Genomic DNA, 22,108 nt, shown 5'->3' on the forward strand with positions numbered 1-22,108 from the left:
GTACGAAACTAATGATTTAGTTTCTTAACAAAATATTTTCTTTGCTATTAAAAGAATTCTAAGTTGTACCAGAGAAAAATTGTTTAAAAATATTATTTAATTCATCAACTTCCCCCTTAACCAATTTGTTTCTGGAAGTATTTGTTTCAAGAAGTGCTGACATAGGGGAAATATGAGAGAAATTTCTACTGAAATTTTTTTACATTCTGACCCCGGTTATTGGTGCATTAAACTGCTTTGGTAGTACCATGTTTATAAAACAATACACATAAATATGAATGAAATAAAACAGGAAATCTTAAATAAGATTGGTTATTTGTAGCGAGATCATATCCTGGTTGTGATAGTATTGCAAAAGTACTATCCCCTAGGGAATCTGAGTAAGGGTACATAGGATATTTCCATACTATTACTTCCCACTATATGCAAATCTATGATCATGTGAATAAAACTTTCATGTAAAACTGTTATTTCTGTTTTCTAATAACTTATTTTCAGAATTTCTGAGGACTATTCCAAATATTATGAGGCAAAATATATAAAAGCTCTTAAAAATTAAAGATATATGGGCTGGAGAAATGACTTAACACGTATTAGGACCCAAATTTAATTTGTCTCTGCATGACACATGAGAGCCATCAGGAGAGGCCATAGTTACCCGCACATTACTGGATGCAAGGAACACAGACCCAAGTACAGAACTGGCATACGCACAACAAGGAAGATTGGTGTTAGGAGTAAACCTCAAGTCTCAGAAGCACTGCTTGAGAGACAACCTCCTCCCCAAATAAAACAAATACATGCATATGTAATACAAACTTATGTGAATGCAAATATGGGGTCTTATTGGCCCAATAGTGAATGACCAGACCATGAATATTTTAAGTCCCTTTTAAGATACCTGTTTTACTGGATTAGAAATCTAGTGCAGACAGAAAATTACCTTAATTCTTAAAAATCGAGGGCAGGCATAAGATGGTAGGAATGTCACAACGTGTTCATAAAAATTTTTCAGGTCTAATGACTTATTTGCTTTTAAGATAATAGAAGCCATTCCTGCTTTTCCTTCATAACCTGGAGGGAAATTATGAGAGAGTCAATTTTATAAATACTAAATGACTTCTAAAAATACTCCAGTTATATATTGTTGCAATTACAGTAACTGCAAGAAGAGACATTTACTTTATTATAAAAATAATAACATACCCTTATCATAAGTGATTGGGCACTTTCTTGTACAAATGCTTCTCTCCTTAAAAACAAGTTAGGATGGGCTGGAGTGGTAGCACACCAGTAGGGCATTTGCCTTGAATGCAGGTGACCCAGGATGGACCCCGGTTTGATTCCTCGCATCCCATATGGTCCCCCAAGCCACGAGCAATTTTTGAGTACTGAACCAGGAATAACCCCTAAGCTATGCCCTGTGTGGCCCCAAACAAAGAAAAAAAATTAGAGGCCAGAGTAATAGCACAGCGGTAGGGTGTTTGCCTTGTATGCAGCCAACATAGGACAGACCCTAGTTCAAATCCTGGCATCCCATACATTCTCCCAAGCCTGCTAGGAGTGACTTTTGAGCGCATAGCGAGGAGTAATTCCTGAGCGCCATCAGGTGTAATCCCAAAACAAAACAGCTATTCTTTGGGTACAGCTGTCCTTTGACTTCCATACCAGGTGGTATTTTCTTTCTATTTTCTATGTTTATACTTTCATACTTTCAACTTTCTATTTTCATCATCAGCAAATAAGTAAATATTAAAAAAATAAAACAAGTTAGGAATAGGAATGCACAAAAATTATTTTTCATTATCTGCACTACAGAAATGAAGTAGGTGGAATGAAAAAACACCACAAATGAGCCATAATTCACACCATACTACCCTCAGTGTAAAATATTAAGAAAGAAATCACTTATTAAAGCAAATAAGTTTCAGAGAAATGCCCATGTTAAATATAAATACACAAAATAAATACACAAAATAAAATGGCATATTTTACTGTTAAAACTAGCAATTGGTATTTTCCATAACTGAGTCAACAGATTCATGATATCTGCTTAGCGTGCCTTGACATAATTTTTTTCTTTTTGGTAGTGTTTTGCTACCAGCATTTCTCCAGCACTCACTGACTATCTGCTACAGTAAACATCTTTCTTCTCCACAATTGTAGTTCCTTGCTTCTTAAATGGAATGTAGAGGGGGAGTGAGTCACGAAAGAAGAAAGGAAGGAAGAAAAAAAGAAAGAAAAAAAGAAAGGAAGAAAGAAAGGAAGGAAGAAAGGAAGGAAATGAAAGAAAGGACGAAGAAAGAAAGAAAGGAAGATGAAAGAAAGGACGAAGAAAGAAAGAAAGAAAGAAGAAAGAAAGAAGAAAGAAAGAAAGAAGAAAGAAAGAAAAAGAAAGAAAAAAGAAAGAAGAAAAAAAGAAGAAAGAAAATAAGAATTGTTTAGGGGATATAGTACAGTTGTTAGGCCACTTGCCTTGCATATAGCTGACCTGAGTTGGATTTCAATAACCTATTTGTTCTTCTAAGCACCACAAGGATACAGAAAAAAGAATATGTTGGGTGAAGCCCCCAAACCAGGAGAAAATAAAAAAGAAATGTTTCCAAATGTATTTCTTTATGATTTAGTACCAGTAAACCTATATACTTGCGATTACATAGAAATTTCCAGGTGTAAATGGTTTTACATAGAAAGTTTGAGACCCTTTCCTAACAAACATCCCCAAGTGCATTGAAATTATCTTCATTAGTTGGAAAATATTGCCAATTATAAAACACAGTGGAATGGTACAGCTGTCCTTTGACTTCCATACCAAGTGGTCTCTTTCTATTTCCATCATCAGAAAACAATAATCATATGAATATTTATAGAAAACAATAAGACCTCCACAGGTCTCAAAAATGTTTTTCTATTTTTTTTTCTATATGGGCCACACCCTGTGATGCTTAGCTGTTACTCCTGGCTATGTGCTCAGAAATTGCTCCTGGCTTGGGGGACCATATGGGACGGTAGGGGATCTAACCAAGGTCTGTCCTGGGACAACCGCATGCAAGACAAATGCCCTAGCGCTGTGCCATCACTGTGTCCCCTCAAAAATAGTTTTTAAAAATTTCATTTAGGGGGCCGGAGGAATAGCATGGAGGTAAGGTGTTTGCCTTGCATGAAGAAGGACAGAGGTTCGAATCCCGGCATCTCATATGTTCTCCCGATAACGCCAGGAGGGATTTCTGAGCATAAAGTCAGGAGTAATCCCTGAACACTGCTGGGTGTGGCCCACCCCCCAATTCCATTTAGACAAAGCTCTATTATTAAGCATATTATCTAGAAAACATTTTAGTGACAAATATAAAATCTAGTCATAAAGAGAAAAATTAAATAGATAATCAAAAGCTGGACATATTTTAAACTAGTAAATTACTGACAGATTTTTTCTAATGTGACTGAATGCACACATATGGGGCATGCGAGAGGGTACTGTTGGTAAGGCACTTGCCTTGCTTGTATCCAACACAAGTTTGATGCCTGTCACTACATTTGGCACTTAAGCACCAACAAAGGTGCCAAGCTAGGAATAAGCCCAAAGCACTGCTGGGTATGGCCTTCAAACCAAAAAAAAAAAAAGCAAACAATATAAAATTAAAAATTTTTACAATACAAAATTTTAAACAATACGAGATTTAAATACAATACAAATATTAAAATTCAGTAGATAACTCTACCCTAACAAATCACAAAATTTGTTAGCTCTATTTAAAGCATAACCTGCCTAGACAAGAATGAGTGAGCTATCTGTTTCAACATATTAAAAAAAATGTTGACTTAGATCATTGCAAAAGTCAATAGTATTAGCACATTCCATTCAGGGAATCCTTCACAACTTGAACTGGACTCATACCTGGTACTGCCACTCCATAGACATTTGTTTCCTCTATGAAATCCAGCTTGCCAATAACATCAGCGACCTCTGTTGTTGCGACGTTCTCCCCTTTCCATCTAAATACAAAAAAAGAAAAAAAAATAGCTTTAGTCACTGCACCTTTATCTGAAGAACTAGACACCAGTGTTTATTTCACTGACTCATATTTCACTCTATGCCAGAGCCTCCTAAGCTAAAATAGTGGCAAAATAAAAGGCTTTTCAGAGTCTTGTATTTATTACAGCATTTTGTCATGTCTGTCTGGACTTCCCTATTCTTTCACGACTAACAAGTAAAGCAGAATGATTTCACAAGCCTGAAATAATCTTAAGGAATTAGAAAATAAAATATAAGAAAAGGAAATTTTTGTTTCACTATGTTTATCACTAGATAAAGAATTAGGCCATCATTTGACCTCAATGATTTCTGCTTTAAACTAAAAATGGTGCTTCATGTCTGCTGTTTTATTTTTTTTTAATTCATTTATTTATTTTTACAAAAAAGAACATATAGGAGTCAGAACGATAGGGCAGCGGTAGGGCATTTGCCTTGCATGCAGCAGCATCCCATATGGTCCCCCAAGCCAGGAGCGATTTCTGACACTGACACTTAGTGTCACTGGGTGTGACACTAAGACCAACCAAGCAAACAAAAGAAAAAACATATGCACAAATTGATTTAATTAAATTAAAATAACATTACCATCAATTTAAATTAATTTGTATGTTTTGATGTAGAAACAGATAGGTGCTGACTTGTTATGTCTTCCTTTTCTCTTCATTTTTATTTATTTATTTATGGTGCCAGGGATTGAACCCAGGTCTCAAGTGGCATGCCATATGCTGGCTAATGAAATTTTTCTAATGAGGTGCTTTTATGAAGATCTGCTTTAAAAATTGACTAAAGTCTGTTTTATGAGGATCTCACAGAGTCCTGCTCTTGACAAGGTTCATTCACAACCCAGAATGAGCAGTCCCACCCAAGAGGTTCTGTACCTAAAAGTATCTCCAATACGGTCCCAAAAATAGAGAAAATTCTGATTTTCAACTATTAAATCTCCTGTGTTAAAGTAAACATCTCCCTTCCTGAACACATCACAAAGCAACTTCTTTTTCGTTTGAGTCTCATTCCCAGCATAACCGAAAAAGGGACTCTTGACGCTAACTGGAGAGATGAGAAGTCCTGGTTCTCCTGAGAGAGAGAAAAGGCATTTTCAGTATTATATTTGAAGCCATATTACACACACCATGTATGCATCTAAATCATAATAGATAAATACAACCTGTGCTGTTCATATTAAGTTACTTTAAATTTTAATTGTATTACATATAACATTAACTTATAGAGGCCTTCCACAGATTGCCAAGAACATAGTTTACTCTGGGAAAAGTAACCAAAAAAAAAAAAAAAAGAATGCAAAGAAAAGTATAACCTGCATGTACAGACCAATGGCTACTTTGCTTTTGGATCATGTGCATATTAATGTCAGAAATAATAAAAATCATATAAATAATAATTTAAATAAAATTATATTAAAATAGTAAAATGATAGTTGTAATATTTGTTGGGAACTCTCTTTATATTAATCACCATGAACCAACTGAAATATCATTTAAAATATTGTTTATAAAAATACTTTACATTGGAGCTGGAGTGATAGCACAGCTGTAGGGCATTTGCCTTGCTTGCGGCCAACCTGAGACGGACCCAGGTTCGATATCTGGCATTCCATATCTGGGGATCCCCAGAATCTGCCAGGAATGATTTCTGAGCATAGAGCCAGGAGTAACCCTTGAGTGCTGCTGGGTTTGGCCCCAAAACTAAAATTAAAAATCCTTTACATTAACATTATAATATGGATATCACAGAAATACTTATAGAACTCACATCAGATCTCTAAGATTTCACAAGTCTCCTGTATATTATATGCAATCTAATACTACATAACTAGACGTTTAAAACATTATAATATTCTTCTACTATGTAATTTGGGGATTTTTTATAAGATAGAAATGACACATGAAATCTATTAATTTTACTTATAGTTAAATACATGCTTTGGAAGAGCTATTCATTTAACTTATTTAACATAATCTAGATTTTGCTCAGCAAACTGTCAAGATAAGAAGCATCTTCCAAAAGAAATCAAGAAAACAAATGGAGCAGCAATTTCTAGATAAGAGTATTTTAAGGCTATTTACTTGTTTTGTGTTGCCCTCTGTGAAAAGTAGACATTCTTAGGCTAGCTCAGATGGACTGAATTCTAGAAAACTACAAAGCAATTTGTGTCAGGCCAGAGAGACAGTACAGAGGGTAGGAGATGGTTTTGTATGTGGTCAACCTACATACAACCTGGCACTACATACGGTTCTCTGTCCTACCATAGATGATTACTAAATGCAGAGCCAGAAGCAGTCCCTAAGCAGAGTTGTATGTGGCCCCAAATGAAAAACAAACAAGGGGCCGGAGCGGTAGCATGGCATAGGGCGTTTGCCTTGCATGCGGCTGATCCAGGATGAACCTTAATTTTATCCTTGCACCCATATGGCCCCCCAAGCCAGGAATGATTTCGGAGTGCATAGCCAGGAGTAACCCCTGAGCATCACCATGTGTGGCCCAAAGACAAAAAACAAACAAACAAAAACAAAAAAAAAACAAACAAAGCAGTTCACTACATTTCTATATTCTTCATTCAACTCTTATTCTTCTTCCTGAATGCCCTGGCTTCCACGTGGCTACAGATCCACCATAGCAGAGATTCTTCAGTGTTGTCTCATCATCATCATCATCATCATCATCATCATCATCATCATCATCACCATCAGCATTAACATGACTACCAGCATCATCACCACTGGCACCATTATCACCATCACTACCACCACCACCACCAGCACCATCACAGTCATTATTACACTAAAGTGATCATTTTCTGGGGGCATAAACATAACTTTCCATGTTTTATGTATGCATCCCACTTAATCTTTACTATAAGCCTAATACTGTTTTATAGATCAAAAAAAAAAAACTGAAGAGAAAAAAGTAATTTCCCTGATGTAATATAGTGGATTTTTGAGAGATTGGGGTTTGAGGCATTTTGTTCTGCTTTAAATCAGGTCTATATGATTCTGTACCCTAACTTTGCTCACATTTTATTAGCCTACACTTCCTGTTAAAATAAAGAATCTTTCTAAGACTCTTCTATTTTATTTCTCTATTTATTTATTTTTGTCTTTTGGGTCACACCGGTGACGCTCAGGGGTTATTCCTGGCTCTGCACTTAGAAATCACTCCTGGCTCAAGGGACCATATGGGATGCCAGGGGATAGAACCCAGGTCTGTTGTGGGTCAGCTGCATGCAAGGCAAATGCCCTACTGCTGCGGCATAGTTCCTGCCCCAACTCTTCTATTTATTTTTAAATAGATTCTTTTTCATTTTCTTGAGAACACAGGTGATAAATCTTTTCTTGACTAATTATTCAAAGTACTTGAAATGTCCATAGTACATTTCCTAAGGATAATTTATCCTATGTAGATATGATTCAGTGGAGGAAAAAAAACTTGAATAACCTATAACAGAATATACCAAAAGTGAGATAGTTACAGTCAATCTGCTTTTTAAGAAACTCTAAGGTTGCAGAAGAATTCTGGGATTCAACTTTCAATAATAGATATTATGGTAGTATATATAACACACTAAAAAAAGAATGTTTGTTTCCTTTTGTAATCTTTTGAGAAATTGCATTTCTCTTGGATACCGTTCAGAGTTGAAATGGAAAAAATATTTGATAAATATTCTTAGGCTTGTAATTCAGGGAACTGGGCAACTTCTGTCTTTGTTTTTGTGGTTTGGGGCCACATGTGGTAGCGCTCAGGATCTACTCCCAGCTAAGACAGCTGGTGGGAGACTGAGATGGGATTTCTCATTCTATCTTACACATGCAAAGCATGCTCTGTATTCCTTTGAGCAATCTTACTAGCCTAGTCAATTTTTTTTTTGGATAGAGTTTTTAAAAATTGGTGATGGGGGTAGCACACATCCAATTGTGATGAGAGCTTATTCCCAATTCTTCACTCAGGAAACACTGCTGGTATTCTCAGGGGACCATACGGGATGCCAGGGAAGGTCAGTTGCATGCAAAGCAAGTGCCTTATATGCTGTCTTATCTCCCTTGCCCCTAAAATATAGGTTTAAAAACAAAATAAACAAACAAACAAAAATCTCATTTACCAGAAATAGGGTTGCTGGTTTGCAACCTCTATTTATTTCTCTAACTTTGGAATTTCTCAGAGTACATTCTCTCCACAATTCTTCAGGGAAAGAAAATCTCCTCAGAGTCAACTGGGAGAGTGAAGAAAAGGAATTTATAACTGCACAGTGGAAATTAACATTCATTGTGCAGTGTCCTGTCTTGGATTGGGAAGAATAGAGCTAAAATTCTGAACTATGGGGTGAAGGTGAGGAGAGAAGTCTTTCTAGGAGGAAGAGACGATGTCTTCATATTTACTCTGCAATAAAGATAGTTTTCTCAGAGAATATCTCTTTCTATCTTCAGATAACTCTACACCTGGCTAACACCCCCACAGCTTTCATTCTTCAAGTCAGGACAAGGGAGGGGTTACAGTCAGGAGAAAGGCAGGAATTTAGCCTCTCTAGGGCCTCTCCTGATCACAACTCAAAATATGTTTTCCAGATCAGAAAAATGGGGCTGGCCAGTCTATCCTGTGTTTTGTTTTGTTTTGTTTTGTTTTCTTTTTTCAGGGAAGAGTGCACACTCAGTCCCCCACTACCATAAATTACGCAGTCGAGTTTCCCACATTTGGGGAAATCGAAGGGGTCAGCACGCCCAGAGTACAATGAGCGAGCCTCACCTGAGGGAAACCACCTTCCTGATCATGGAATCGCCCCTTCCAGGAAAGTATGTGTACTGTGTTTTCATAGCAAAGAGATTAAAAGACAATCATCTTTATCACCTGGATGCTCCAAGAATGAGCCACAAGAAAAAGACTCGTAACAGTGAGTGCCGGTGGGGATGTGGTATAAAAAAGAAGTCTCAACACAGCTAGTGGGACTTCAGCCTGTTTATAAAACTGTTTGGAAGCTTTTCAAAACATGAGGAACTTGGAAAATAACTTTAATAACAGTGATATAAACTATAATAAATATTAAAATAAATAGTAAGAGAAATGGATGATAAAAAGTAGAGGCATCCTAAATTATCCTCAGAAGTGTTTGTTCATACAAATTTAAAACTGCTCTAAGATTTAAAATATAATTAAATAAAGGGGGAAAAATCAAGGTAACCCTCTCTGTATTATTCAAAAGCATTAGAAGAAGTGAATGGGGGGGGGGGGCGGAGAGATAGCAGAAGGTCGGTGGTTCGAATCCAGGCATCCCATATGGTCCCCTGAGCCTGCCAGGAGCAACTTCTGCACATAGAGCCAGGAGTAACCCTTGAGCACTGCCGGGTGTGACCCCCCCGCCCCCCCAAAAAAGAAGTGAATTTGGTGCTGGAGTGATAGCACAGCAGTAGGGAAGCAAATTTGATTTATTTAGACTTGATTCCTAACAAGCTCTATGTGCAGCTCTCCACATTTAAAGTTCTGAATAGGCAGTAACAAGTTAGTTGAAGTGTTTGCATGCATTAAAATTTGTAATCCAAAGTGTGAGCCTTGTCTCTTCCTAGTGAAGTTGGAGGGAGAGGGAGATAAAAGAGATTGAAGAAGGTCTTCTGTGGTCTTATATGCCACCATTACCTAATTTCATCATCAAAACACATCGTGTGAAATAAATACTTTCCCCTCCTCTTTATAGATAAAAAAAAAAATGAGACCAGGTTAAGTGGCTGCCCCAAATTTTACAGTTGTTAAGTGTCAGAATGCACATCCAAAGCCAAGACTGTCTGCCTTTTCATGTTTTTTTTTTCAGTGCTAGAGATTCAATCCAGGGTTCACACCTGCCAGTAGTATTATATCACTGAGCTACACCCCTGTTCCTCTGTTCTTCACTATTAGGTTTCATTTTTTGACACAAAGGAGCACTCATAGGTAACTAGATAGAAATGATAGAGTAGGAAAATATAAGCCACCATTTTTAATTTTTAACAATTAACTATTCAAATGACCCATTCAAGGATTCTTACATTTGATAGGTCACATTCCATTTATGAAATCATAATTTTTTCTTGTATAATTTTTGTTGTAAATAAAGAGAAGTTCAAGAAGCCTGCTTGAGGAGATCTCAACAGACATAAGATTCTTACCTTTTTTCACATGGCAGCACCAGCCCTGCTCATTTCTAATGGGCTCATCTTTCTGAAAATCATACTTTATTATGTCAAATTTGAAAATCAACTGCAAAAACAAAATCAAATAAAGAACAAGAATTTGGTTATTTACTTATGCAGTGACATCCACGTGTTGCAAATTTTATGCTCAGCTATTTAGGAATTTGAATGTGAAATGATTAAAATGAGAAAACAGTCCAGATAAATATTTGAGAACATGGCAGAGAAATATTAGCAAACATTCTCATTTACTGGCAGTGAATTTTCTATTACTGCACATTTCCTTACAAACCATTATGAAGCTTTTCCTTGAACAAATGATCAGGCAAACATGCAAGCCATATATTTAAATACAGTCTACTAACTATTGATTAGGAGATCACTTTCTTGCCTTTTCCTTTTGCAATCATTAAAAAACATATCTTGCAATGAAATGTTTTACTAGATCTAAATGTAAACTTAGCAAGTTCAAGAATCCATTAGTTATTCCTCCCCCTTATGATTCCAGATAAAAGAAACTAATACTACAAAGGATTTGTTTGAAACTTCAATCTTTGCTACCCAGGGCCTAGAACTTGTAAAACAAGTTGGGAATTGTGTTAGAACAGTCTCATCCTAGATTATAAAAATAGTCACCTAATATAGCATGACTAAAATGTCAGGTGTTACATTCTTTTTAGTTTTGGGGCCATTCCCAATAGTGTGCATGGATTACTCCAGTCTCTATACTCAGGGATCATTCTCTGGGGCTTCTTTGAACCATCTATGGTGATAGGTATCCAAACTGTGTTAGTAAGTGCCTCACTCATTGTACTATTTCTCCTGCTCCAGTTATTATGTTTTAAATTCTCTTACTAGTGCAGGGCATACACATGCTTGTTTAGGTGTGATATGTTCATAGCATTGCTGCAAGGTCTCCCTTTCCTGAAGATCTGGGTAAATGGAAATCAACGGAACAGAACAAGTACTTCCTTTGTGTCTGTGCCTACTGGTTCCAGGAGTCCCCACCACAGAGTGGTTTAACTTTCCATATTTAGATTTATGTAGTGAGAAAGTTAGACAATGGACACAAAAATTATGTGCCAGATGTATATGTGAGAGAACTTTGAATCAGGGTTGAATCAGCATTGGGACTAGAGAGAGCCCTGGTCATAGAGATTCTAACTTAAGTAATATGCTTCCAAGTTACACATAGGTGCATCATCCTAAGCAGTAGAGCTTCAATTTATCTGATATCATAGATTGAGGTCAGTTTCTGTCCTTAAAACAAAGGCCTTAACCATACATAGACACACACAATAAATATGTTAAATTTGTAGATTTATATACTTTTTATATTTTTGTGAAATTCTGAGCATTCTTAGGATGCAGTTGTGCAACTGCAGAGTTTTGAATGGTTTTCAGAGCAAACTGCAAAGCAAAATATTTAAAACCAGCCAAGCAAAAGAGAAAAAAATAAAAAAAAAATTCAACATTTCTACAAATCTCAAGCAAAGAGAATCTATTATAAATGGTGTATTATAGCCTCAGCATACTCTAGATATTACATTAAAGAGAAAATGGACCAACTCACTCCTCTGTTCAGACTATGTGCTTACTTCAACATCTCTATCACATCTGGTCCCTGATACTTGTCATGTATGTGGCTAAGACCATCTACTCCTGCACTAGCAATTGATTCTTTGCCCAAATGACTGCAAATCTTTACATATTTTAAATTTAAAGCAAGGCCTGAACTCCTTCTGTAAAACCACTGAATTAGAGCCTTCTTTAATCCCAAGATATTTCTTTCCAAAACAATATAAAAGTTCATGAAAATATTAAGACATGCCCATTCTGGGGGCCGGAGAGATAGCACAGCAGTGTTTGCCTTGCAAGCAGCTGATCCAGGACCTAAGGTGGTTGGTTCGAATTCCGGCATCCCATATGGTCCCCCATGCCTGCCAGAAGCTATTTCTGAGCAGATAGCCAGGAGTAACCCCTGAGCACCGCTGGGTATGATTCAAAAAAAAAAAGAAAAAAGAAGTGAGTGCTCCTAGAAGCACCTTGAATTTATATGGGAGGAGGACATATATATTGGTGATGGGTATTCCCCTGATTCAATGTTAATATGTACCTAAAAATACTACTGTGAAAGATATGTAAGCCATTATGGAAAAAAATTTGTGTTTTTAATCTGAAAAATAAAGAAATGCCCATTTTGACTAATTTTCTATTTTATCTGTTAAGTTGCCACTACACAAAATGATAGTACTAGTATAAGCTTAGAAGTATGTACACTTCTCTCCTCTCAGTCAACTTGCAGTTTTTTGTCAGTGTTCTAATCATTTTTAAGTTGTCAGGATTGGTGTTTCCAGTCTATCTTCAAATAAAAATCAGATAAATTCAATAAACAATTTTAATGTATTCAATGTTCATAATCAAAAATTTCCAATGGTGGTGAAATACTTTTAATTTCTAACCTCTGATTTGAATAATAGGTTAATCTTTAGGTTGTCCAGAAATTTTTGTGATTTTTTTTGAGTATTGCATTTATTGAAAATATGTGTTATATTCTCTGATTTCTTACAATTTGGAGAACCTTCTTTTAGTTGTTTTTAAATTTGTTTCTTGTGGTTTTATTTATTTTATTTTGTTCTCTTCCCATACTTTGGTTGTTGTTGATTCTCATGTTCAGCAACATGGGTCCCTCTGGTGCTCTCACATTTACTTGGGGGTTGGTCACACACCTAGGAGAAGGCCCTGTGCATCTTTAGCAGAAGTGCTTGATGGGATACTTATAAACTTTATTTGTGAGGCTTATACACAGTTATAGGACTTTGCAGGAGAGGAGTTTGAAGACAATTGCAGTGCTATAGGCCCCAGAACAAAAGCACTCCAGCGACAACACCTGGTGTATGTGAGTGGCAATGGGGATTGAACTCTCAGCCTCATTCTTGAAAGGCAGATGGCTCTGCCACTGAGTCCTTATGGGCCTTTGCCTTTATTTATATATAAAGTTCAGAACAAAATTCCTCAGTGAAAATGTTACTTTCTTTTTTTTCTGGCCTCGAGCATTTTATTTGTAAGAAATGCTTGAGAGAAGTGCACACACTTGCTACATACCTTGCTATTTTCCCGCCTCAGATTCTCCTTATAATTCTAAAATTCATATCTATTATCCCACCCAGATATATTTTTATGATGACAATTTTGTACCATATTTCTTTATCTCATGGCATGCAATGTTCTCTTTTGTCAACTCCTTGAGAAAGCTTTCTTACTATGTTTGAAATTTTTCCTGATTTTTTTCTGCAGGAACACCAGTTATGCTTTCAAAGTTTATATTTATATTGATATGATATTATTTGCTTATTATTTTTATTATGTTTGTATATATTATTACTTTATATTTTATTATGTTTGTATATATGATTGTATATATTATTATGATCATTTTAAGCCCTTTAATGTGGCATTCAACTCTATATTTTTATTTTTCCTTTCTTTTTTCCTCGAATTGAAATGCTAATTTTAGTTTTAATTTTAATATTGGTTTATGTTTGCTGTGAAAATTTTCATTTTGTTTGAGCTATTTTTTGTTTTGGTTTTGGACTCACACAGAGGTGCTCAGGGGTTACTCCTGGGTCTGCACTCAAGGGTCATTATTGGTGGTGTTCAGGGTACTATGTAGAATGCTAGGGATTAAACCCAAGTCAGCTGCATACAAGGCAAATGTCCTACCTACAGTTCTGTTGCTTTGTACTCTGAACTACTATTAAAAGAGAACACAATTGCAATTTTTCTAGCTTATAGAATATTGTTTTTCTAAACTTTTCTAGGCCATTTTCAAAGAACTATTACTATGTTATACACATATTTTTGACTGCCTTTTACCTACATTTTTAAAATTTTAATTTTCATCTAGTTTTTAGAGAAGGAGGGAAGAGGGGGATGAGAAAGAGGGGAGGGGGAGGGAGGAGGAGACTGAGGAGGAAGAAGAAGAGAATGAGGAGGGAGGAGGATGGAGGAGGGAAGATGAAGGAGGAGGAGGAAGAAGAGGAGGAAGAGGAGAAGAGGGAAGATAAGGGAGAGGAGGAGGTAGAGGAGGAGGAGGAGGAGGGAGGAGGATGGAGGAGGGAAGAGGAAGGAAGAGGAGGAGAAAGAGAGAGGAGGAAGAGGAGGGAGGAAGATGGAGGAGGGAAGAAGGAGTGAGAGGAGGTGGAAGAAGAGAGGAGGGATGAGGATGGAGGAGGGAAGAGGAAGGAGAAGGAGGAAGAGGAGGAGGAAAAGGTGGAGGAAAAGGAAGAAAAAGGAAAAAAGGAAGGAGGAGGGAGAGGAGGAGGGAGAAGAGGAAGAAGAGGAGGAGGGAGAGGAGGAGGAAGATAAAGGAGGGAAGAAGGAGGAGGAGAAAGAGGAGGAGGAAGAGGAGGAGGAGGAGGAGAAAAAGGAGGAGGAAGAGGAGAAGGCTTTTACCTAAATTTATATTCTCCTTTTTTCCAATTGCTCCACGAGTTTCAGGTTTGTTCTTTTTAATTATTAATCTCAGTGTCAAAAAGGAGAAGGTAGATATTAGTTTTTACCTGCAACTACAATGTTAACAATATTTTTTGTGTGTTGTCTGCCTGAGGAGTGTATATGGAACATATATTGTTTCAGTTGATTGTACTTATATAGTAAGCAGAGCAACAAGGACATTTGGGTCAGTAGAGTTATACTGCTGCCTCATCTTTTTCCTTCACCTTTTATATCATCTTTGTTACAGGCTGAATCCACTCGTAAGTCATAAATTCATTCTTATTAGGCCTCAAGTTTTGAAAGATATAGTTACCAAATATCTCCATGAAATTATGAGCTAGTTATAGTTTCAAAATATTCCGGTTACCTTTTATATAACAAAAAATATTTAAATAAAAACCCACAAGCTAGAATTTATTTCTTAGATTTGTTAGATTACCTTTTAGATTAGATTTATTAGATTATCTTTCTTATTTCTAATCAGAAAAGACCCTAAAACTACAAATAAATTCGTGACAAGCATCACTCTGCATTATTATTGTTATTACGGTTTTATAAAGAATGTGAAAATTAGAAAATGTTAAGTCAAGCTAGTAATAAAAATGCACATGTACTCTGTACTCCTGTATGAGTGATTCTGTAGCCAGTAATTTCATACTCTTGATTGAGTAATTATGAATTATGAATCATTCAGTGCACAAATAAAGTTGTTTTGTTTTATCAGAGAGAATACTGGGAGGTAATTCTTGGTCAGTTTTCCATGAACTATGCGGTTCCTGGAACTAAACCTCATATTTTTACTTGCAAAGTATTTGTTCTAGCAACCTGAGCAATTTTCCCCATCCCCGACCAAGGAACTTTAATGTAGTTCATTATATATTCTTCATACATATGCTTTCTTTGAAGTCAACAGAACACCCCAAATTCATCACAAAAATATTTTGCATTTCCTTAGGTTTTAAATGTTATGGAAATTTATATCTGCTTACATTAAAAAGTTTAAATTAAATGTTTAATTAAGTTTCATTAATGGTTTTTATTAAAACATAACTTTATAATTAGGGCCAGAGAGATAGTATAACAAATAGGGTGCTTTCATTGCACATGGCTGAACTGGATTTGATCTCCAACATCTTATATGGTTCCCTGAGGACCTATCAGAAGTAATTTTTGAGTGCAGAGTCAAGAATAATCCTAAAAACTGACAGGTGTTGCCCATAAACCTGAAAATAATTTTTATTATTATATTATCTTGGAACATTTCATTCTATTTCATTAATTCCTGCTCTTTATTAGAATTTTTTTTTAGTTTTTAAATTGTTTTGGTTGTTTTACAAACTAGACACAGAGGGGACCACTTATACTAGCAGCCCGGGGAACAAAGAAGGAGGATATGGGATGCATGCTGGGAAAAGGGGGGGGAAGGGAGGACAACATTGGTGGTGGGAATGTCCCTGATTCAATGTCACTATATACCTAAAATTTTACTGTGAATGATTTGTAATCCACTTTGGTCAAAATAAAAATTATTATATAAAAAAGAAAAAAATAAATTATTTCAGTTGTTTTAAATTACCTTATAAAATGGATATTTATTTATTTATTTAAATTTTTAATTTTATTCAAATCATTGTGATTTACAAAGTCCTTCATAGTTGAGTTTGAGACATACAATTAATCAGGATCAATACTACCACCAAAGTTCACTTCTCTCCACTAATGTTCCCCAAGTGTGTCCCATATGACCCCCCTAACCCTCAGCCTGCCAGTATAAAAGGCTCATTTTAAGTTTAGATTATTAAAGTTTGGGTCCCTTGATTTTATTGTTGTTTCCTGTGACTGGATATTTAGTTCTGTCTTTTTTTTTTTTTTTGGTTTTTGGGTCACACCCGGCGGTGCTCAGGGGTTACTCCTGGCTGTCTGCTCAGAAATAGCTCCTGGCAGGCACAGGGGACCTTATGGGACACCGGGATTCCAACCAACCACCTTTGGTCCTGGATAGGCTGTTTGCAAGGCAAACACCGCTGTGTTATCTCTCTGGGCCCAATTCTGTCTTTTTTTTTTTTTATGGTCATAAAGTGATTTTATTTTAATTTCAAAAGGGTCTATCAATGAAAATAATTCACAGGAAGAGAGAAAAGATGGGTGATTTTAGTATCTTAGCTAAAATATGAAGTAGAAAAGCATAATTATGATAATATCTGGGATATAAACTAGAGGCAGATTTTTGGTTTAGCTTTAGGTTTGGACCACACCTACTAGTACTTGGTAATTACTCCCACCCTGTGCTCAGTGGTGGTTGCTTCTGGCAGTTCTTGAGGGACTATGGGGTACTGGGCATTGAAGCCTGCCCTCCAGTATGCCAAGTTTTGCTCCTATCTTTTGGACTTTCTCTCCAACCCCCAAAATATAGATTAAAAAACAAACAAACAAAATACAGATCTCACAGACTTAAAAACACTCCTGGTCCACTAAATGAAAACAATAATAATAATAGCTCAGATTTGCATATATGATGTATATTATTATATGAACTTTAATTTCTTATGGATCATAGACTTGAAAATAAAGAAAGCCATAATTAGAAATTGTGCATGGCAAGTGCATTACCTGCTCTTCTAGCTCTCTGTCCTTAAGCCTTATTTTTTTATTTTTATTTTTTTTTAATTTAAACACCTTGATTACATACATGATTGTGTTTGGGTTTCAGTCATGTAAAGAACAACGATAAGATACCACCTCACACCACAGAGAATGGCACACATCACAAAGAATGAGAATAAACAGTGTTGGCAGGGATGTGGAGAGAAAGGAACTCTTATCCACTGCTAGTGGGAATGCCGTCTAGTTCAACCTTTATGGAAAGCGATATGGAGATTCCTCCAAAAACTGGAAATCGAGCTCCCATACGATCCAGCTATACCACTCCTAGGAATATACCCTAGGAACACAAAAATACAATACAAAAACCCCTTCCTTACACCTATATTCACTGCAGCACTATTTACCATAGCAAGACTCTGGAAACAACCAAGATGCCCTTCAACAGACGAATGGCTAAAGAAACTGTGGTACATATACACAATGAAATATTATGCAGTTGTCAGGAGAGATGAAGTCATGAAGTTTTCCTATACATGGATGTACACGGAATCTATTATGCTGAGTGAAATAAGTCAGAGAGAGAGAGAAAGACACAGAATGGTCTCACTCATATGGGTTTTAAGAAAAATGAAAGACATTCTTGCAATAATAATTTTCAGACACAAAAGAGAAAAGAGCTGGAGGTTCCAGCTCACCTCAGGAAGCTCACCACAAAGAGTGATGAGTTTAGTTAGAGAAATAACTACATTTTGAACTGTCCTAATAATGAGAATGTATGAGGGAAATGGAGAGCCTGTTTAGAGTACAGGCGGGGGTCGGGTGGGGAGGAGGGAGACTTGGGACATTGGTGATGGGAATGTTGCACTGGTGATGGGTGGTGTTCTTTACATGACTGAAACCCAAACAGTTCTGTCTTTTTTAATGTTACCAATGTACCTGAAAGTACTTGGCCTTGGCCCCCTTCCTTTTATATTTGTGTTTCTCCTCTTAGACTCAGTTTCTTTCTTTCTTCTTGCTATACTTTGGGGCCATAGAAATGGATAATTAGCTCATAATTTTTTATCTGTGCTTAGCTACATTTATGTGTTTGGGGGGTTGCGCTGAGGCCACAACCAGCAATGCTCAGAACTGACTCCTGGCTCTGAATCACTCTGAATCACTCCTGGTGGGGATTGGGGACCATCTGGGATGCCAGGAATTGAGTTAGACAAATGCAAATCAAGTGCTCTACTTGTACTATCACTCTGGCCCTGTACACAGTTTTTGAAATTTTATCATTCAGCTCAAATTATTTCCATATTTTGACTACTATTTTTGTTAATTCATATATATTTGGAGATATTTAACTCTCTAGTAAAAAAGAAGATGATTATTTTTTGAGGGGCTAAAATTATGTTTTTTTCAGTGGCAACAAGGACCACACCCATCTTTGCTATAGGGATGGTGATGGTGTACACAGGGACTGAAGATGTGGCCTCTCCCAATTGAGTCACATCCTTTCTTCAAAATTATCTCTTAATTAAACTGTTGTCAGAGAACATAGTTAATATATATTTGATTCACTGAAATTTGCTGAACGTTTCTAAGTGATACAATTGTTAATGAATTATGAATGTTTCATAAATCATGAAAAAGAAAGGCTACTCTGCAGTTTTCAAGTATAGTGTCCTACCTATGTCCTTTAGTGCAGGTATTTTACTGCATTATTTAAATATTCTTAATCACTGAAGATTTTTATTAAAATTTAAAAATTCTACTGTGATTCTGGATTTGTTTTCTATATTTGGCACAATATGAATTTTGAAAACTTGTTTTTCATTTTTATTCCTTTAAAAATTAACTGTTTTAGAACCATATAACTTGAATCATCTTGCTTTGTCTCCTAAATTGAGGGGGGATAAAAGATGGTACCAGGACCATACAGTCCTATAAACATGGAGCAGAAATAATACATGATCAGACTTAAACACTAAACCCAAAGTCAATGACATCGGAATCAATACCCAATCTACAACAAGTATACACAAAGGGGACCAGTTACACAAGCAGTCCTGGGGGCAAGGGAAGGAGATATAGGATACATGCTGGGAATGGGGTGGAGAGAAATAACATTGGTGGTGGCAATGACCCTGATCCAATGTCACTATGCACCTTAAATATTACTATGAAAGACTCGTAATTCATTTTGTTCACAATAAAAAAAAAAGGCTGCTATGCTTCTTCTGAGGAAACTGAGGACCTAAAGAGAACCCTGTCCTGTGCTCCTCTGTCTTTCCTGAATCCTTCAAGCTCTCCTCAGAGCCCTGGGAAGCAAACCCCCAAAAAACTGCATTCTGAAGCTACCCAGCGAGCGAGTGAGTGAGTGAGTGAGTGGCTGACTGTGGGGACTGCCAGGTAAAGTGCTGACTGCTTCACCTGTGGAGTCTCTGCCCTGCTGTGTTCTTCTGAGGAAACTGAGGACCTAAAGAGAACCCTGTCCTATGCTTCTCTGTCTTTTCTGAATCCTTGAAGCTCTCCTCAGAGCCCTGGGAAGCGAACCCCCAAAAAACTGCATTCTGAAGCTACCCAGCAAGCAAGTGAGTGAATAAAAAATGGCTGACTTTACAAGCCCAGAAAGGGGAAGTTGCTGAATTCTGCTGGAACTCAGATGCCAGCAACCCTATCTGCCTGTCTTCTGTGCTGTGCACCATTTTCGGCCTGATTTTATCCTGTGTGTGGCTCATCTGCAGATGGCTCGCCTTCCCTGGAGCCTTCCCTGGAGGTGAGCTTACACGCCCAGAAAGGGGAAGCCACTGAACTCTGATGGAACTCAGATGCCAGCACCCCTATCTGCCTGTCTTCTGTGCTGTGCTCCATCTTTGGCCTGATTTCATCCTGTGTGTGGCCCATATGTTGACGGCTCGCCTTCCCTGGAGCCTTCCCTGGAGGTGAGTTTACAAGCCCAGAAAGGGTGGAGCCAGAGGAGCACAGCCCCTACGCTTCACTTCCCGAACGTGCACATCATTTAGCCAATGAATACAACCACAACACATAAAAAAACCCACAATACAAGTCTGACAATGGGGAAACAATGCAGGCCAGCGCCAGTCATAGAGAATGATGATGGCAACTCTGATGACTTGAATATGACCAACTAACTAGTCAGTCCCTCAGATAAGGAGTTTAGAATCACAATATGGAAGATGTTCAAAGAACTCAAAGAAAGTATAGAAGAGAACACTAATAAGAATCAAGAGAATATGAAGATAGAAATCAGAAAACTCCAAACTAAATTTTCAGGTCAAATAACAGGTCTGAAAAATTCAGTAGATGAATTGAAGACAAACATGGTTGAGCTTTCCCATGGGTCAACAGGAGCTGAGAATAGAATTAGTACATTGGAAGATGAGATGAATAACAATTCCATACAGCAGAAGAAATTGGAAAAAAAGCCTTAAAGCAAACAATCAAACAATGGAAAAATTACTCAAAGAATGGGAACAGATGAAAATAGAAGTCTATGATAAGCTCAACAGAAACAACTTAAGAATCATTGGAGTCCCAGAGACCCAGGAAGAAAATCTCCAGGAAGAATCAACGTCAAGAACATCATTAAAGAGAAACTACCAGAGCTAATGAATACATGCGATCAAATCCTGCATGCCCGAAGAGTACCAACTAAAAGAGACCCCAGAAAAAAAACCCCAAGATACATCCTAGTCACAATGACGAATTCCACAGATAGAGACAGAATTATGAAAGCAGCAAGATCAAAAAGAGAAATTACATTCAAGGGAACATCCTTGAGATTTACTGCAGACCTGTCACTAGAAACACTCAAGGCCAGAAGGCAGTGGTGGGACATAGTGACAAAACTCAATGAAATAAATGATTTGCCTAGAATACTGCACCCAGCAAAACTCACTTTCAGGTTTGAAGGAACAATACATGGTTTCACAGACAAACAACAGCTCAGAAACTTTAAGACTCAAAACCATTCTTAAAAGAAAAACTGAATGGCCTACTCTAAGACAAGACTGACCAACAGACACACCAAACTTTGATACAGAGATGACACTAACTCCCAGGACAATTCTTTCTCTCAATGTCAATGGACTAAATGCACCAGTTAAGAGACACAGAGTGGCTAAATGGATCAAAAAACTCAAACCAACCTTCTGCTGTCTACAAGAAACACACCTGAATAGTCAGAACAAACATAGACTCAAAATAAAAGGCTGGAAGAAAATTATTCAAGCAAACAACACCCATAAAAAAGCTGGAGTGGCCATACTAATATCAGATGATGCAAACTTTATACTCAGGAAAATTGTAAGGGACAAAGATGGACATTTTGTATTAATCAAGGGATATGTACAGCAGGAAGAAGTCACTCTCCAAAACATATATGCACCGAATGAGGGGCCAGCAAAATATTTAATACCATTGTTGACAAATTTGAAAAATAATATCAATAATAACACAATAATTGTGGGAGACCTCAACACAGCCTTGACAGATCAACCAGACTGAAACCCAACAAGAATATACTAGACCTGAAAAGAGAAATGGAAGAAAGAGGCCTAGTAGATATAAACAGGACACTCCACCCCCAGAAGCCTGGATACACATTCTTCTCTAATGTACATGGGACATTCTCCAGGATAGACTACATGCTGGCACATAAAACTTACCTCCATAATATGAAGAGGATAGAAATTTTGCAGGCTATCTTCACTGACCACAAGGCCCTGCAATTGTATGTGAACCAAAAAGGGACACAGAAGAAAAACTTTAATACCTGGAAGTTAAACAGCCTAATACT

General features: G+C 37.0%; 1 protein-coding gene and 1 non-coding gene across 2 annotated transcripts in view; both read right to left on the minus strand.

Annotated features, from left to right (window-relative positions):
- The window catches only part of SLC27A6 (solute carrier family 27 member 6), a 64,302-nt gene that overhangs the window by 2,789 nt on the left and 39,405 nt on the right, over positions 1 to 22,108 (minus strand). The window contains exons 6-9 of the mRNA XM_049786738.1: positions 10,180 to 10,270; positions 4,912 to 5,107; positions 3,896 to 3,993; positions 944 to 1,074 (exon numbers count right to left, since the gene is read on the minus strand). Coding sequence (XP_049642695.1) covers positions 944 to 1,074; positions 3,896 to 3,993; positions 4,912 to 5,107; positions 10,180 to 10,270 — 516 coding nt within the window. The remainder of the gene's footprint in view (positions 1 to 943; positions 1,075 to 3,895; positions 3,994 to 4,911; positions 5,108 to 10,179; positions 10,271 to 22,108) is intronic.
- Positions 8,676 to 8,839, minus strand: LOC126028868 (U1 spliceosomal RNA). The gene has a single exon (XR_007502564.1). It is a non-coding gene; the product is annotated as a U1 spliceosomal RNA (small nuclear RNA).

The sequence above is a fragment of the Suncus etruscus genome, chromosome 14 (assembly GCF_024139225.1).
Source record: "Suncus etruscus isolate mSunEtr1 chromosome 14, mSunEtr1.pri.cur, whole genome shotgun sequence".
In the NCBI taxonomy this organism is placed as follows: domain Eukaryota; kingdom Metazoa; phylum Chordata; class Mammalia; order Eulipotyphla; family Soricidae; genus Suncus; species Suncus etruscus.